General features: G+C 48.2%; 1 protein-coding gene across 6 annotated transcripts in view; it reads right to left on the bottom strand.

Moving 5' to 3' along the window:
• The window catches only part of GRAMD1B (GRAM domain containing 1B), a 113,448-nt gene that overhangs the window by 7,069 nt on the left and 87,605 nt on the right, over positions 1–18,774 (bottom strand). For all 6 annotated transcript variants that reach the window (XM_041413771.1, XM_041413772.1, XM_041413775.1 and 3 more), the window contains 13 exons: positions 16,046–16,141; positions 15,614–15,694; positions 12,485–12,600; positions 11,325–11,481; positions 10,561–10,750; positions 9,567–9,710; positions 8,845–8,963; positions 7,156–7,298; positions 6,022–6,125; positions 5,092–5,295; positions 4,860–4,950; positions 1,332–1,439; positions 37–154 (listed from right to left, as the gene is read on the bottom strand). In XM_041413771.1, coding sequence (XP_041269705.1) covers positions 37–154; positions 1,332–1,439; positions 4,860–4,950; positions 5,092–5,295; positions 6,022–6,125; positions 7,156–7,298; positions 8,845–8,963; positions 9,567–9,710; positions 10,561–10,750; positions 11,325–11,481; positions 12,485–12,600; positions 15,614–15,694; positions 16,046–16,141 — 1,671 coding nt within the window. The remainder of the gene's footprint in view (positions 1–36; positions 155–1,331; positions 1,440–4,859; positions 4,951–5,091; positions 5,296–6,021; positions 6,126–7,155; positions 7,299–8,844; positions 8,964–9,566; positions 9,711–10,560; positions 10,751–11,324; positions 11,482–12,484; positions 12,601–15,613; positions 15,695–16,045; positions 16,142–18,774) is intronic.

Below are 18,774 nucleotides of genomic sequence, written 5' to 3'. Positions count from 1 at the left end.
CTGGTCACAGCCCTGCCTGCAGCTGTGCAGTCTCACCTGGTCCAGGAGCATCACCGAGGATTTGATGATCTCGCGCCATTTCTGCAGCTCTGAGTCGTGGTACTTCTGCTGGGACTCCAGCAACTGGGCCCACTCTGTCTGAGACTGGGGTAACCTGCCACAAAAACACAGGCAAGGGTCATAAAATCCCAGTTCGTACAGAGATTTCTCTTTCACAGAATTCACAGAATCATTGGATTGGAAGAGACCTCCAAGATATCAGGTCCAGCCCAGCCCCAACAGCTCAACTCAACCCTGGCCCCCAGTGCCACATCCAGGCTTTGTTAAACACACCCAGGGATGGTGACTGCACCACCTCCCCGGGCAGAACATTCCAGAACTTTATCACCTTCTCTGTGAAAAACCTTTTCCTGCTACTGCTGTCCCTCAGGTCCCTTTCTGCCTTTATTGTGAGGAATAGCTGCTCTGGCTCTTTTTTCCAAGCCTTTCCCTTCAGGACAGATGGAAGCATTCCAGGTGCTTGGATGGATTCAGGTGCTTCCACAGCAATCGTGGCTGCCACACAAAAATTACCCACGTGGAGCCACCCACGTAATTCCAGCACTTGCACATCACACTGTGCAACCAGGATGTAAGTTCTGTACTTAAACACTATTGTAGTAGTCTAAAAATCACCAAGAGCACCATAGAAAGATAAAACCAAAAAAGATAAAGTCAAAAGTATCTATAATCACCTAAACTATCTTTCTGTGGGGAAGTAGCAGGGCTGGTATGGGGAAGATAGTAATTCCTTTGCTAAGGAGGAGAAATGACACAAATAGGGCAAAAAATTCCAACACAGAGGTAGCACATGGCTATGAATGCTTGAAGTGTAGCCAGGGAGCAACTGGGACTCCAAAAAAAGGGACACAAGGGGACAAAAACACCTCGGAAAAGTGGATGCAGGACGTTCTCAGCCTCTAAAACAGACCAGAGACCACTCAGGCAGGACATCTGCATCCACAGCTTCCAAAACACAAACCTGACAGACCGTGTGTCCCAGGCCCAAATTCTCCTCTGACACAAAGGGATCATTCTAAGATGCTGCAGATACAGAGGGAAGTTTGGCCATCAGAGGAGGGGAAGTGATCCCCTCAGCCCAAAACTGCTGAACATTTATCCACAGAGCATCCTCTGTGGCCTTAACTCTGCTCTTCAGCTGCAGGGGAAATGCACACAGCCCTTCAGCTTCACGTGTTTTGCACAGCAGTGAGAGCCCAGAGCTCTGCTGTGACAGGGAAGCCCCTGACACCCAGAAAAGCCAAGGAGAGCCCCAGCAGGCCTGGCTGTACCTCTCCTGCAGCCTCAGGCCCTGCCACGCTGTCAGCGTCTGCGTGGTGTACTCCAACATCCAGAGTTTGTAGAACAGCATCATGTTGAGAATGACCAGCAGCACCAGACTGCAAAGGAAGCAAGAAAACAGCCACCTCAGGAGCACTCCACACTCGCTGCCTGCCAGGAGCACCTGGGACAACAGCCAGCCCTTCAGGAAGGTGTCTGAGGCCCAGTCCATGCTGTGAGTGGGGATTTCATCTGAGTGAGCAAAACTTCACCTCGTGGAAGAAATGTGTGAGCCAGGAGGACAGACAGACAGACAGGGCGGGGTGAGTGGATGTGCTGAATGCACAGAAAGGGAGGGAAATGGGAGAGTAAAGAGGTAAAAAAAGAGAGAGACAGTACCTGAAACAGATCCTAATGGGAGCAGGGAAGAGAAAAGACGGAGCAGCTGCAGGTTAGAAACGGACTGACACAAACTGGGTGGGAGGGGGAGGCTCAGACAGTGCAGGAGGTGCAGGGGGAAGGGAGCAGAGGGAGGAGAGGCAGAAGGACAGACAGGAATCTGTGAGCCTGCACTGCTGGTGAAGTTCCCTCAGCACAGCTGGGCTCCTGGGGACAGCAGGCAGCTGTGCAGGCACTGACACACACACAGTGCTCACAGCCAGCCTTTCCCTATCCTAGTGCAGGCACTGACACACACACCGTGCTCACAGCCAGCCTTTCCCTATCCTAGTGCAGGCACTGACACACACACCGTGCTCACAGCCAGCCTTTCCCTATCCTAGTGCAGGCACTGACACACACACCGTGCTCACAGCCAGCCTTTCCCTATCCTAGTGCAGGCACTGACACACACACCGTGCTCACAGCCAGCCTTTCCCTATCCTAGTGCAGGCACTGACACACACACCGTGCTCACAGCCAGCCTTTCCCTATCCTAGTGCAGGCACTGACACACACACCGTGCTCACAGCCAGCCTTTCCCTATCCTAGTGCAGGCACTGACACACACACCGTGCTCACAGCCAGCCTTTCCCTATCCTAGTGCAGGCACTGACACACACACCGTGCTCACAGCCAGCCTTTCCCTATCCTAGTGCAGGCACTGACACACACACCGTGCTCACAGCCAGCCTTTCCCTATCCTAGTGCAGGCACTGACACACACACCGTGCTCACAGCCAGCCTTTCCCTATCCTAGTGCAGGCACTGACACACACACCGTGCTCACAGCCAGCCTTTCCCTATCCTAGTGCAGGCACTGACACACACACCGTGCTCACAGCCAGCCTTTCCCTATCCTAGTGCAGGCACTGACACACACACCGTGCTCACAGCCAGCCTTTCCCTATCCTAGTGCAGGCACTGACACACACACCGTGCTCACAGCCAGCCTTTCCCTATCCTAGTGCAGGCACTGACACACACACCGTGCTCACAGCCAGCCTTTCCCTATCCTAGTGCAGGCACTGACACACACACCGTGCTCACAGCCAGCCTTTCCCTATCCTAGTGCAGGCACTGACACACACACCGTGCTCACAGCCAGCCTTTCCCTATCCTAGTGCAGGCACTGACACACACACCGTGCTCACAGCCAGCCTTTCCCTATCCTAGTGCAGGCACTGACACACACACCGTGCTCACAGCCAGCCTTTCCCTATCCTAGTGCAGGCACTGACACACACACCGTGCTCACAGCCAGCCTTTCCCTATCCTAGTGCAGGCACTGACACACACACCGTGCTCACAGCCAGCCTTTCCCTATCCTAGTGCAGGCACTGACACACACACCGTGCTCACAGCCAGCCTTTCCCTATCCTAGTGCAGGCACTGACACACACACCGTGCTCACAGCCAGCCTTTCCCTATCCTAGTGCAGGCACTGACACACACACCGTGCTCACAGCCAGCCTTTCCCTATCCTAGTGCAGGCACTGACACACACACCGTGCTCACAGCCAGCCTTTCCCTATCCTAGTGCAGGCACTGACACACACACCGTGCTCACAGCCAGCCTTTCCCTATCCTAGTGAGGACCTGACACACACACAGTGCTCACAGCCAGCTTTCCCCATTCCCAGTGAGGCCCTGTCTCTCACACACACACAGTTCACATCCCCCCATCCCAATGAGGCACTGTCTCTCACACACACACTGTTCACATCCCCCCTTCCCCATCCCCACCCCAGCACTGGGACACACCCCAGCCATGCCCTGCCCAGCTCCTCTCACCCCCACCACGCAGGGGGGCATTTCTGCTCCTCCCCAGGAAGAGATTCCAGAATGCCAGGCTGGTGCCTGGCTCTGAACAGTGCAGTTATTTTGCTGGAAGAATGACCCACTATGACCAGCTCAGTCAGGCGGATGGCAACGGGCCAGAGGAATATTCTGGAAACACCACAGAGGGCTCTGTGAGCCAAGTGAAGCTGTCAGGAGACGCTGGCACAGAGCTTGGGTACCTCTGTGCTATGTTCTCATCATGACAGCACCTTACAGCACCTCATTTATCACTGGCTGGGTGCTGCTGCAAGCCTCTGCATCTGTGCCCCCTCTGGGACCAGGGAACACAGAAAGGAGCTCAACTGGAGCTGTCATTTCAGCCCTGAAATCCCAGCTTCTCCCCACCTCTCTGAAAGCCAGGTGGAGCTTAAGGAAAAGCTGAGCTCAAGTCAGAAAAGCCTGGATCACTGCTTTAGACTGTTCTGCTCCACAGCAGCTGCCCAGTGAGCACTGCAGCACTGAATGAAGCCTGCTGTCAGCCCGAGGGCAGAGGAACAGTAAAACCAGTGAGTTTGGGTATTAAACTGAGCCACAGGGACGTGAGGGGCCCATTCCCAGCTCCCTTGGAGAGCACATCCCAGTCCAAGACCACCAATCCTGAAAGGTGTGGCAGGAAAGACCCAAACCAAACAGCTCCTGCTGCTGAGCTGATAAAATCACTCCAATCCCTCACACTTCAGCTGTTTCTTTACTTATTGTGCAGAAATCATCTCTCGAGGGTCTGGCAGCTTTCTGGCTGTACCTCTCATCAAAATCACTGCCCAGCACCAGACATGAAAAGGTTTTGCTTGACCAGATGTGACAGAATCCTCAGAGACACTGAGCCCTGCTGGGGTAGCCCAATGACTCCCAGAGAACTCTGCACAGTCATTGTCCCTCACAGCAGCTGGTGTGTCAGCAATTGAATCATTTGTTTTAAATTACCCACACACAGTTTCTGTGTCATTAAACATCTGTAAGCTGCATCCCTGAAGTAAAAAACTAAAAAATAAAATGCTTATACTTGTTGGATTTCTTCTCTTGTAGGTATTGACTCCTCTCTTCTTGCACAGCTGCCTCTGTCCTGATTCTCACTGTCCCTGACAGGTCCCAGACCTGCCTTTAGGACTCCCAGCTCAGAGCTGCAAAGCCCATGTTTGGCTAAAACAGGGGCAAAACCCAGGGGCAAGGAGAGAAGGGAGCACAGAACTCCAGGAGCACAGACAAACCAAAGGTGTTCAATGCTGGCTGGCGAGGAGAGCAGAAAAAACCTCACTTACACAAAGCTGATGACAAGGAGCAGCTTGGAGACACTCTGCAGGTGGAAGCCACTGGGGCTCTCCTCAGGGATGTGCCGTGTCTGAGTGGAACCTGAGGAGATGGGATGCATTTGGGATGGGAAACAGGGAAGGGCAACCCCTGATCCTCTACCCACCCTCCACCTCACCCAGACAACCCCAACACTGCCCCTCCGTGACAAACCCCTGCTTGTCCCCATCCCCAGCTGCTCACCTGCCACGTGCTTGATTCGATGGGCAACCTCCTCATCCGTGGGGGTGGTGACGGGGCTGAGCACCTCCTCCAGGTGTGGCACCCTCAGGTGGGCGTGGGCGCGTTTCCGCCGCCGCACCGTGGATTGCTTGCTCACCTTCTCTTTGGGGGATTGTCTGTGCACCTCAGCCAGGTACGTGCTCTCTGTTTTGGTCAGCTCGCTCTCTGCAGCACCAAGGGGGAGCATTTTGTAGAGAGAGAGAGGTTTAACCCCTCTGCTGTGGTGCTTTAGGATTTCAGCTTTTCTATTTTCCATCTGTTTGTAACCCTGCAGTTCTTTAGTGCAGAACTCCAAACTCCACACACAGTGGGAGCTGCTGCTTCCCCATTTGGGGCAGACACAACAATTCCTCTCCAGGCCTGGCAATCAAGGACACCTCACTGCCTCAGGCCTGAGAGATGGAAACAAAAGGGAGTTGGGGGAGCAAACTTGGGGTCAATGACTTCATTGGCTGAAGCTGGAATTGGCAGATTCACCCCGAAAATGCAATGGACCAAACTTATGAAAGTATGAAAACCCGTGACCCACTGTCCATTTTTGGGTGGGCTTTGCCTGCCCTAAATGTACCTGAAGGTCCTTCAATAAATAAATCTGCTTTTTATTCTCTTAATTTTGCCTGGCCACTGGTTTTAAGTAGCCCCCAAAAAATCATCAGCTGGACCAAAGAAGCTGCTGCGCAGGGTCTGAGAGATTTGTGCTCCACATTCCTCGCACCTTTCACCAAAATTTGACCCCAAACTGCCTGACAGGGAGCAGGATTTGCTGCCCTGATTAATTCCAGCAGGTCATTTATTCCAGCTGTGGTAGCCCCTTTTGTAAGCCCCCCCAGGGCTGGCTCATGCTGCCCACTCCCAGGGAAACACGAGTGCCACTGGCATTGCCTCTCCTACCTAAGTGACGGAAATAATCTTCCAGGCCGCTCCAAAAATTCTTCTCAATGAAGGATTTCACCAGCCCCCAAGGCTGTTTCCTGTAGCGTAATTCTGTGGAAACCCTGTGAGGAGGCAAAGGTCAGTCATTCCCCTGGTTTTGCTTCCTGGGGGTGATGTCAGCTCACAATCCTTGTCAGTGTAAATCCAGGAAATAATCATGTACACTGTTATTTCTGGAATGCTCTCAGCCCTTCATGTTTCCAGAGGAAAAGCACTGCTGGAAAAATCCTTCCAAAGGCAGGAAGAGCCTCTCCCAAGAGCACTCCAGGGCCATTTGGCAGACACTTGGATTATCATTACTGAAGCCACACGGACATAGCTCTGCCCAGTACTCAATTCCTCTGTTTAGTCCCAGGACGTTCATCCTGTGCTTGTCACAGTCTGCAGTGCTAACAGGCTCTGCAAACCCCTGCATCCAAGAGAGAGGCAAGAAAAATCTGTAAATCCTCTCCCTGATGCAGCTGTAATTCCTCTGCACTGATGGCAACCCAGCAGGTGAAAATCCTGCCCCTGCTCTTGGTGACAGGAATGTCCCAGCAACAGGACAAAGAAGAAGATGTGACAGAATCCTCACAGACACTGAGCCCAGTGACTCCCAGAGAACTCTGCACAGTCATTGTCCCTCATAGCAGCTGGTGTGTCAGCAATTAAATCATTTCTTTTAAATTACCCACACACACAGAGTTTCTACGTGTCATTGAAAATCTGTAAACTGCGTCACTGATGTAAAAAAATAAAAAATAAAACACTTGTTGGATTTCTTCTCTTGTAGGTATTGACTCCTCTCTTCTTGCACAGCTGCCTCTGTCCTGACTGTCACTGTCCCAGACCTGCCTTTAGGACTCCCAGCTCAGAGCTGCAAAGCCCATGTTTGGCTAAAACAGGGGCAAAACCCAGGGGCAAGGAGAGAAGGGAGCACAGACAAACCAAAGGCATTTAATGCTGGCTGGGGAGGAAAGCATTAAAAAATAATAATAATAAAAAAGAAACAAACAAAGAAATAACCCCCTCAACCCCTCCTAACACACCCAAACAGCAAAACCCCCTCCCAAAGGTGCCTTTTGCTCATCGTTCACTCCCCAGGAGAGGTACCTGAGTCGGCTTTTGTTTCTGGCAACACGAGTCAACGTGTAGCGGTTAATGGTGTAGAAATAATCGTGGTAGGGGACGTCGTGAGTTAGCACCTCTGCATCTATGACATAGCACTCGCTCTCCTGGCTGGCTTTGTACATTGTCTGCAGGAAAAACAGCGTGCAAGGCAACTCTGAGTGTGCTCAGGATGCTGCTCTGAGAGACTGGCACCTCCAGCAGCACTCTGCGAACAGGAGACACCGCCACGCCCCAGCCCCGCTCTGCAGCTCTGCTGTGAGCAGCTCACCCCGAAGGGAAGGCAGAGGAAAACCAGGGTTTCACCCAGATGCTTCTTGTGAGTACATTTTTAAAAGGGCATTCAGCTCCTGCCTCCAGGATTTTGTAACAGAGGTGTTACACACAGTGCCAGGTGGGGACTGGCTCACTAGGACCTCTCCAAGTGGGACCTCTCCTAGTGGGACCATTCCAAGTGGAACCTCTCTGAGTGGGATCTCTCCAAGCAGAACCTCTCCAAGTGGGACCTCTCTGAGTGGGATCTCTCCAAGTAGAACCTCTCCAAGTGGGACCATTCAAAGTGGGACCTCTCTCTTCCACCAAGTGGGACCTCTCTGAGTGGGACCATTCCAAGTGGGACCTCTCTGAGTGGGATCTCTCCAAACAGAACCTCTCCAAGTGGGACCTCTCCAAGTGGGACCATTCCAAGTGGGACCTCTCTCTTCCGGTGTCTGCCTTGTCAGGGACCCACCTGAGATTTTAGCATGAATTCTAGCTAATAAATTGTCTGGCATAAATCATTCTGTGATTCTAAACACCGTAAGAACGCATCACTTTCTTCTTTTAAGTGCTTCTGATGTGCTTTTCCCTTTGCTCCAGAGCAAATCTCCCCCAGAGGACAGACAGACAGACACAGGTAAGCACAGATCCCTGGACAAAGCATGGCTTTTCCTGCAGACTGTTCCCACTCAGCTCTGCAGTGAGGACACACAGGGGGTGCTTTGGTGGTTGAGCCAAACTCAGAATTAAATAAACCATGGTTTGTTTATCTGAGGGTGTGCACTTCCCTTTGCTCTCCCTTTTCCTTTCTGCTCCCTGCACCTCTCCTCACACCCTCACCAGTCCCACCTTGCTGCTGGCATCCCCCTCTCTGAAATGTGGTGCTCAGACCCCTTTTCCTGGCTCACTCTCAGCAATCCCTAAAGCTCACTCTCAGTATTTACCCTTGGCTACTTGAACACATCTCTAGACATGGAAAGAAGCTTTTCCTCCCCGCTAGAAACAGCCAGCCTGGCTCCTCCCAGTGCATTGTTTCCCTTTTTTACCTTTTTTAAGAGATCATCTCACTGTCCTCAACACAACAATAAATCCACAACACCCTGTGGAGCTATGAGAAGGACTGGTCAGGCAGTATCTGACTTCCTGAGTAATATTTGCTGGGCTGAGCACAGCTCAAAAACCACCAGTTTGGGTGAGAAAACCCTGCCTTGTTCACAAACTCAGCTGCTTTGCTGGGAAATTTGGGGTGCTTTCAGGAACTATTAACTATTCATGGCTGCAGTGATACTGGGCAGCAAGTTAAAGCAAGGAAATGTGAACAGAAAAATGGACAGGGATAACGAAAACATGCTCAGGATTAGAAAATAACTCTCAGAAAAGTTCCAAGCATCCCAGCCCTGCTCCACTGTCACTTACCTGAGTCTCAGTGACTGTGGCAGTTTTGGGGGCCAGAGGGTTGGTGAGGGTGATGGTGTACAGGATCACTCTGGTCTGATTGCCATTTTCCTCCTTCTTCCAGGGGTGAAAGATAATGTCTGAGAGGATAAAGCAACATTCCAGTCAAGTGACTGGGGAGGGACCTCAGTCAGTCCCCTGGGGAAAGGCAGAGCCATATAACCAAGCTGGGGATGGGATTTCCTTCCCCTTGGGGAGCCTGGCTGCTCTAGAGCTCAGCTGAGTGTGAAACAAAGGCCTCCTGTGCTAAATGTGAGTATTTTCCCCTCTTTCAAGGGCAAGGAAAGGGGAGAGGCTGGGGATTTATCTCCTTCAGCAAACCTACAGTTACAGGGAAAGGAGGACTATGACACACTGAGGAATTCTCTCTGCAGCTCTGTCTGTGTCAGGTGTGGAGCTGGAAGAGCTTTTTCCTCACACTGCTAAGCCTTGAACAGAAGATCAGGCTTTAGGTGATGATAAAAAATAAGAAAATCAGCTTTTTCCATAAAAAAGCTGTTCCAGCTGTTAGAAAATGAAACCAGACGGGCACATAGATCCTGCTGCTTTTGGCTACCACCAGCACAGGCCACTCTGTCCCAAAATCTGCTCCGAATGTCACCTAAGCAGACAAAATTGTAGCTCCAAGGCAGAGCCCTTCCCCCTGCAGCCCCTGGGCAGCTCCAGCAGCAGCAGCAGCTCACCAGAGAAGCGGCGCTGCTCCATGAAGTCCCTCTGGAACTGGGAGTCAGTGAAGAGCAGGTCGTAGAGCTTGTCCACGCTGAAGTTGAACACCTCGTTCACGTACTGGCGCCCGTTCAGGTCCTCGTAAAAGGCCTGGACTTCCCCTGTGGGCAAAGAGAACCTCAAGGTCCAGCCATGACCCTCCAGGGTGATGAAAAATGTGCTTCCACAGCACCAGGACCTCAATATTTCAGATGGAATCTAAAGGAGGACTTCAACTGATGCCTTTTCTATTTTTCACATTCTGTGCTGCTTCAGTGTGTGGGTCTGGGTTCACATCAGGGGATGGGGAGCTCTGCACAGAGCAGGGACACAAAACAATTCCTGCTCCAGCTGGGCCCCAAGGACAAATGATCCAAATCTCAGCCCAAGAGCACAAACAGCGTGGGCTGGAGAGAGAAAAACAAGCAGGATGGGAGTGCAGGGGCTGAGCTGGAATTGGATACGGAACTGCAATGTGCACATGGAGCAGAGCTGATCCCAGGGAGAGACCCCGTGAGCGCTCGTGCATTTTGGGACCATTTGGGTTCATCTTGGGTGCAGCCCTGGCTGGGCTCTTGTGCTGCCCAAGGTGCAGCCATGGAGGAGATCCTTTTAATAAATCCCTGCTTTATTCTGTAACTTGGTCCAGCCTCTGCTCTAGGCCAGCTTTCACAAGGCAACACAACTCTTTTCCTGCACTGATCCCAGGGCAAGAAGTTGGGACATCAGAAGGGATAATTAATTACATAGGTAAGGGGTAATTAATTATTTTAGGCACATCCTAAAATATTTAACCACATCCTAAAATGTAAACACATTTACTTTCTGCAGCCCACAATGGGAATTCTTTGCATCTTCAGGGTCCAGAAAGGATTTCAGTAGTCACCACTCCACTCCCTCACAGGGAGGGATGGGATAAGGCTGGAAGGAGCCCTGATGGAGTGGATGATGGAGTGGCCTTTCCCCACCCACCTTCATCGTGGGTGTCTGAGGAGTCACTGAGCTCTGTGGGAATGTCCTCGTTGTCATTGAAGTCCAGGGAGGGGGAGTTCACAGGGCCAATGATGTCGATCTTCTCTCCCATGATGTTGGCAATGCCAAGGTCCTTCTCCACAGGACTCTCTGCCACTGCCTCCTCCTCTTCTGGGAGCACTCCATCGAACTGCAGCAAGGACAGGGCACAACAAGGGCAACATCAGCACCTGCAAATGGGCTTTATTTCAAAAAACCTCACATCTCTGAGACTGTCTCTGAATATTTGGCTTTAACTTACCTGGAAATTAAATAGAGAGAGGAGGACAACTGCTATACAGTGTTTGTAAAACCTCCTTCCAAACAATCAGTGTTCAAGCTTTGAACACCACCAGGATTTTTGTTCAGACAAGAACAATATTGTCCAATACTGGTATTGCTCCTGAACAAACTAAAAGAACCTAAGGTAATATCTAATCAAGGTCTGCTCTGCCATAATACCAGGAGGGTACACACTGTTTTCCAGGGAATAACTGAAGGCAGGGAAGAAACTGCAACCCTTTTATGTCCAAAACTTTTCATCCAGAAGTACAGAAAGGAAAATGCTCTTGCTGCTGAGAGTCCCAGTAAAAAAATCACTAACCAAGGACTGAAATCAGCAGCAATGGAAGAGGAGCTAGAGGTGAACAAACCTCATACAACCCACGGGGTGCTGGATTTCAGGGAAAACAAATTCCTGCTGCCAGGGGAGGGAGAAAACTCACCGAGGCTGGGGCTTCACTGCTTCCCGTGGAGGTCAGGGTGCTGGCAGTGACAGATTTCTTTGGCAGCTGAGGGCTGGCTTCTGGCTTGGCCTCCATGCTGCTCTTGGAGGAGCTGTCGTTGACTTCATTCTCCTCCACGGGGATTTCTTCGCAGTAGCTGGGACGCCACAGAGAACACAGGTTTTTATGGTTACCCCTCTCACAACAGCTACAGCTGCACACACAGAGCAAGTGAGAATGTTTCTATGAAGTTTCCAGGCTGTCCAGAAGCAGGAATGGCTCAGTGCAGGGGAGAGCAAGCCACAGTTTTTTGGGTGTTTATACAGGGATTGACAAGCATCAGCATTTTCTGGCCATGCAACACTGCCTGGCCTTGTGACCGGGGTGCTTTGGCATTTCTAGAATTGTTCAGCTGGCTCAGCAGGCATTTCAGTCCCTCCCAGTGATGCCTTAAGTTTGAGCTTTTCTATTTTTCAGATCCTGTGCTGCTTTAGTGTGTAGTTCTGAGCTACATATTAGGGGATGGTGAGCTCTCTTCACAGAGCAGGGAGACAAAACAATTCCTTCTCTAGGAATTGAGAAGGAATTGTTGACAATTGACCAATAGTCCTTGGTCCCCTTGTTCTTGGGGACCAAGGGCAATCGATACAAGGTTCAGGCCCAAGAGCACAAACACGATGGGCTGAAGAGAGAAAAACAAGAAGGATGGAACTTCATAACCTTAAGCTGTAATTGGACAATTAACTCCAATGTGCAAATGGAGCAGAGCTGATCCCAGGGAGAGACCCCGTGAGCGCTCGTGCATTTTGGGACCATTTGGGTTCACCTTGGGTTCATTTTGTGACCATTTTGGTTCATCTTGGGTGCAGCCCTGGCTGGGCTTTTGTGCTGCCCAAGGTGCATCCATGGAGGCCTTTTAATAAATCCCTGCTTTATTCTTTAATTCTGTCCAGCCTCTCTCTAGGCCAGCTTTCACAAGGCATCACCAGCTTCCATGAGGAACCCTCCACTCCCACCTTCTAGGCATCACACATTCCAGAGCCACCACTGGTCCAGGTCCCAGATGTGTCAGCACAGGCAGCATTTGGGGCATGCAGCACCCCCTGCTCCCCTGGGGCCACCTCTGCCCCCTCCCAGAGAGCTCAGCCCTCCCCACTCACCCCATGGTGTTGAAGTCATCATCGGGAGGCACGTAGTCTTCGTCGTCGCTGGTCAGCCCCAGCTCGTTGCCGTAACACTGGTGGACAAAGTGCCAGAGCTCCTTCGGGCACAGGGGCTGCAACAGGAGCACAGAACATCACACGTGTGCAGCTGAGATTGCAAAATACACTGGGAGTCTGGGATTGTCACTGCCAGGACATTCCAGAGCTCCTTTGGGCACAGGGGCTGCAACAGGAGCACAGAACGTCACACGTGTGCAGCCAAGAATGCAAACTACACTGAGAGCCTGTAATTGTCACTGCCAGGAGGATATTCCTTGCCCTGAAAGAGGTGAGAGATGCTGATAATTGAGGTGAGAGCCTTTCTGTGGGCTCAGCTCTGTGAAATTCCATTTTATGGACTTCATTATTATTTAATTTTTATTACTTATTTTGTATATATTTTATTTCTATTTATCTATTTTTATATATTTACATATATGTGTGTGTATCTATGCATATTTATACATATGTGTGTGTATGTATGCATATATATATAAGTATGTATAAGTATATATATGTATATCTATTTATTTTTTAAAATGTATATTTATATATGAGGTGAGAGCCTTTCTGTGGGCTCAGCTCTGTGAAATTCCATTTTATGGACTTCATTATTATTTAATTTTTATTACTTATTTTATATATATTTTATTTATATTTATTTATTTTTGTATATTTACATATATGTGTGTGTATGTATGCGTATTTATATATATGTGTGTGTATGTATGCATATATATATAAGTATGTATATGTATATATATATCTATTTATTTATTAAAATGTATATTTATATATATACATGTATATGTATACATGTATGTAATATTTAAAATATTATAAATGTAGCCATTATATTTCTATAATTATACATATGTAATTTATGTAATTTATGGTAACATTTTCTATTTTAAATATTAATTTTAAAATAATTTATTCTGGATATATTTTATAAAAATTATATAACTTTATTATAAATATACTAAAATATAATAAAGGCTACAATACATAAAATTATATATAATGTATTATGTATATAATTTTACATATTATGTGTAATATAAAATATTATATATAAACATACATACAATATATAAAATATGTAATTATATATATGATAATATATAAATATATATAATATATGCCATTATATGCAATGTTTTATTATAGCTATATTTTATTATTTATTTAATCTCTGACCTAGAGATTCCCCCACGGAGCACAAACAGGCCCTGACACCAATAATCCCCCACCACCAGCCCCACATCTGACACTGTGATTTTTCCATGCCACAATCTCCTGTTCCTTTGAAATGCCAGCAAGTACACCCAGAGCAGCTCAGGGATGGGATTTCCCACGAAGCAGGGCTGGAATGTCCCAAAGGAAGCTCTAAACCTGCATTTCCCTCCACAGATCTTTTCCCACCTCTTCTGCCGTGCCCCCATTCAGTGTCTGCTGCTCCATCAAACCCAAAGAATTTATGAGGGTTTTTTTTTTTCCCTCCCCTTCACCTTTTTTTAAAATTAAAGCTGCCCAAAGAATCCCAGCTTCAGGGAAAATTATCTAAAACCATCTAGAAAAAAATTTAAAACTTAAATAAAATAAAAAAAAATTAAAGAAATTAAAAATTAAAATTATCTAAAGCAATGAAGAAAAACATTTCCTGCTACAGTTTGGAATCAAAATGAGTTTGTGTCACCAGACACACCTGTGAAAAGTAAAAAAGAAGTAAAGAAGAAAAAATTAATTACCCAGCCCATTGAAAAAAGCCCATTTTAGGGATGCAGGTCAGTGATCACCACATGACTGTGACATGAGGCTCTGAAAAATGGGGCAGGAGAACTTGTGATTAAAGATGAGCTACAGGCATGAAAGGGGATTTTTACCCCTAAGAAACTTATGACCAACGACAAAGATTTCTTGGTAATGAGGGGAAACAAACCCAGTGAAATTTTCTGAGTTGCTGGCTTGAATTTCTTCCCATAGTAACTGCATGGGATAAGGCAGGAATTTTTTTAATCTAGCTCCCCACAGAAGCAACCAAAAGCATGGAAGAAAAAAAGCCTCTGAGAACTTCATCCAGAGCAATCTCCTCCTTCCCACACACATTAACTCACACCCTTGTCTTATCAGGAAAACTGGACTCAGCTTTTTCTCCCCTTTTCCTGCCAGCTACAGATCCCACATTTGGAAAAAGAGCTCTGGAAGTGCTTCCTGTGTTTATCACCCCCTGCCTCAGCTCCCTTGTGCCTTGACCCTGAGACCAAGGACGCTGAATTTCCTCGGGAGCTCCAAAATCTGCTCAGGTTACAACCACAGGCAAGGTGATCCTTTCTGCTCCTAAATCCTACCCCACTTTTTTTGGGACAGGGTATTCCTGGTGCCTCATTCCTCCAGCAGGGTCTGAATTCTAGCCAGGACACCCCGAGATGCTGGGAGCAGTGTGACAGCAGGTTTATTGCTGCCAGGAATGCCCTCCCCACTGTGGAACAGCTACTCAAATCAAACCCAGGATTTACAGGGTCTCTGGCACTGCAGGAGCAGATTTATTTTAAAATCCAACCCACTGAGCCCTCACCCAGTGCACCCTGCACCCACAACTGCTCTCACTCGGATTTGGGATGCCCTGAACGTTCATCTTCTGTCCTGCCTGGATCTCCACACTCCTGGAGCACAGATTTACTGAGAGCTCTGCCTGCACAGTGAGTTATTCCTGCTGCTTTTTGAACTGCTTTCTTGAGGGCTGCTCCACTGTGGAATAACAGACTTCCCCAAAAAAAAAAAAAAATTCCCTCCTGAGACCCTGATTCCTCAGCAGAGTGGCACCTACTGTGTGTGATTTGCCCCAGAAAATGGGTGATTAACACCAGCAAAAAAAATTCCCTGCAAAAAGAGGGAATTGCCTCTGCAGTCATGAGCCTGCTCTGCCTGAACACTGGTGTTTAATGTCCCTACTGCCCAAAACCACTTGTGTTTTATGTCCCTTCTGCCCAAACACTTGTTTTTGCTGTCCCTGGGTGTTTTCCAGCCAGAAGTGATGCTCCTGCCCACACCCATCCCCCCCAGCTCTGAGGTTTCTCTCTGTACCTTGTCAAGCAGAGCATTCTGCCAGAGTCTGAACATCATCATGTACGTCCTGTCCCGAGCCCCAAAGGAAGTAAAAAAGTGCTGGATGGGGAGAGAGGGAGAGAAAAATCAGCTGAGAAAAAGCCAAAAAACAGGAGAAGAACACAACAAGGCTGTTTGGGGTCACTTTCCAGCTGGGGTGAGCCATCCACAGAGCACAGAGTGAAGCTCATGGAGAGGCTCTCACCAGGGAATGGGCACTGAAACAGCTCTGTTAGAGATGTGCTGCTGTAAAACCTGGATATTTCACCTGGCCCCACGCCTGAGCTCCAGCCAGAGCCCAGCTCAGCACAAGCCCTGCTCCCAGCCCTTTGCCCCGCTTGGAAAAACCCCACACACACTCCAAACGCCCTTCCAGCCACGCAGGGGTGGCCTCAGCTGGGTGGGATGTACCTTTTCAGTGTCAGTGCAAACTTGGATGGCATTGGGAATGAGCCGTGCTGTCTTCTCCTTGGTCATGGAGCAGATGTCCTTCAAGCGAACTGTCAGCTGCACCAGGCAGGGAAAAACACCAGGGAAGGGAGAAATTCATGAGAAAGGCAGCAAAAGAGCTTTTCCAAAGCCAATGTGGGCACAGCTCTGGGGTTGGCAGCACTGGGAGAGCCTCACCAGTGTCTCAAGGCAGGGAAAAACACCAGGGAAGGGAGAAATTCATGAGAAAGGCAGCAGAAAAGACATTCCAAAGCCAATGTGGGCACAGCTCTGGGGTTGGCAGCAGTGGGAGAGCCTCACCAGTGTCTCCCAGGCAGGGAAAAACATCAGGAAAGGGGGAAATTGATGAGAAAGGCAGCAGGAAGAGCCCTTCCAAAGCCAATCTGAGCACAACTCTGGGGTTGGCAGGAGGGGGAGAGCCCCAGCAGGGTCTCCCAGGCAGGGAAAACACCAGAGAAGGGAAAAATTCATGAGAAAGGTAGCAGAAAAGACATTCCAAAGCCAATGTGGGCACAGCTCTGTTGTTGGCAGCAGTGAGAGTTCCTCACCAGTGTCTCCCAGGCAGGGAAAAACACCAGGAAAGGGGGAAATTCATGAGAAAGGCAGCAAAAGAGCTTTTCCAAAGCCAATCTGAGCACAACTCTAGGGTTGGCAGGAGGGGGAGAGCCCCAGCAGGGTCTCCCAGGCAGGGAAAACACCAGAGAAGGGGAAAATTCATGAGAAAGGTAGCAGAAAAGACATTCCAAAGCCAATGTGGGCACAGCTCTGTTGTTGGCAGCAGTGAGAGTTCCTCACCAGTGTCTCCCAGGCAGGGAAAAACACCAGGAAAGGGGGAAATTCATGAGAAAGGCAGCAAAAGAGCTTTTCCAAAGCCAATCTGAGCACAACTCTAGGGTTGGCAGGAGGGGGAGAGCCCCAGCAGGGTCTCCCAGGCAGGGAAAACACCAGAGAAGGGGAAAATTCATGAGAAAGGTAGCAGAAAAGACATTCCAAAGCCAATGTGGGCACAGCTCTGTTGTTGGCAGCAGTGAGAGTTCCTCACCAGTGTCTCCCAGGCAGGGAAAAACACCAGGAAAGGGGGAAATTGATGAGAAAGGCAGCAGAAGAGCCCTTCCAAAGCCAATGTGAGCAGCAGTGAGAGAGCCTCACCACTATCTCCCAGGCAGGGAAAAACACCAGGAAAGGGAGAAATTCATGAGAAAGGCAGCAGAAGAGCCCTTCCAAAGCCAATGTGAGCAGCAGTGAGAGAGCCTCACCACTATCTCCCAGGCAGGGAAAAACACCAGGAAAGGGAGAAATTGATGAGAAAGTCAGCAGAAGAGCTCTTCCAAAGCCAATGTGGGCACAGCTCTGGGGTTGGCAGCACTGGGAGAGCCTCACCAGTGTCTCCCAGGGAAAAACACCAGGAAAGGGAGAAATTCATGAGAAAGGCAGCAGAAGAGCCCTTCCAAAGCCAATGTGGGCACAGCTCTGGGGTTGGCAGCAGTGGGAGAGCCTCACCAGTGTCTCCCAGGGAAAAACACCAGGAAAGGGTGAAATTCATGAGAAACGCAGCAGGGACAGCCCTTCCAAAGGGAATGTGAGCAGAGTCCTGGGGCTGGAAGCAGGGTCTGGGTCTCCCAGGCAGGCAAAAACACCAGGAAAGGCAGAAAGGGCTGAGGAAGGCAGCAGAAGAGCCCTTCCAAAGGCCTCACCAGGGTCTCCCAGCGGAAGATGTTGCTGTAGAAGCAGATCCAGTTCTCGGAGAGGTAGAGGCGGCCCTGCAGGAGAATGTCCCTCTGGAGAGCACATGAGTAATCTGTGGAGGACAGCACGTGGTCAGCGAGGAGCAGGACACCACAAGAAGCCACTGATGCCTTAAGATTTTTACCTTTGTGCTTTTTAAATCCTGAGCTGCATCAGTGCATGACTCTAAACTCCATGTCAAGTGTAGTTAACTTTTCATGTTTTGGTCAGAAAAAATAATTCCTTTGGGCCTGAAAATCAAGGACACTTGACAGCCTCAGGCCCCAAAAAGTATAAACAAAAGAGAATTGGGGAAGGGAAGAAACGAGGGGAATATGACTTCATTACCTGAAACTGCAATTGGACAATTAACCCCTGATATGCAAATAGATCCAACTTATATTTGTCTGAAAAATTTGTGACCATTTTGGTTGTAGCCCAAATACATCCACTTCATGGATATATTTAATATATTTAGGGATATAAACATATGCTAACATATATAAATATAATATATATAAAAATATGGATATATTTATATTATTTATATGTCTATATATGTGTATATATATAAACATGGATATACTTGTATTATTTATTTATATATGTATGTATATATATAAACATGGATATATTTATATTATTTATTTTTATATATGTATATATACAAAAACATGGATATATTCATATTATTTAATTTTTATATATTTACATTTTAAATATATGCATATGTATATATATAAACATGGATATATTTATACTATTTATTTTTATATATGTGTATATATATAAACATGGATATATTTATATTATTTATTTGTATATATGTATATATACAAAAACATGGATATATTTATATTATTTATTTTTATATGTGTATATATATATATATAAACATGGATATATTTATATTATTTAATTTTATATATTTACATTTTAAATATATGCATATGTATATATATAAA

This window comes from Onychostruthus taczanowskii, unplaced genomic scaffold, assembly GCF_017590055.1.
Source record: "Onychostruthus taczanowskii isolate IOZ18803 unplaced genomic scaffold, ASM1759005v1 scaffold43, whole genome shotgun sequence".
Lineage (NCBI taxonomy): Eukaryota > Metazoa > Chordata > Aves > Passeriformes > Passeridae > Onychostruthus > Onychostruthus taczanowskii.
Note: the sequence above shows the minus strand (reverse complement) of the source record. Positions and strands in the feature narration are given on the sequence as shown.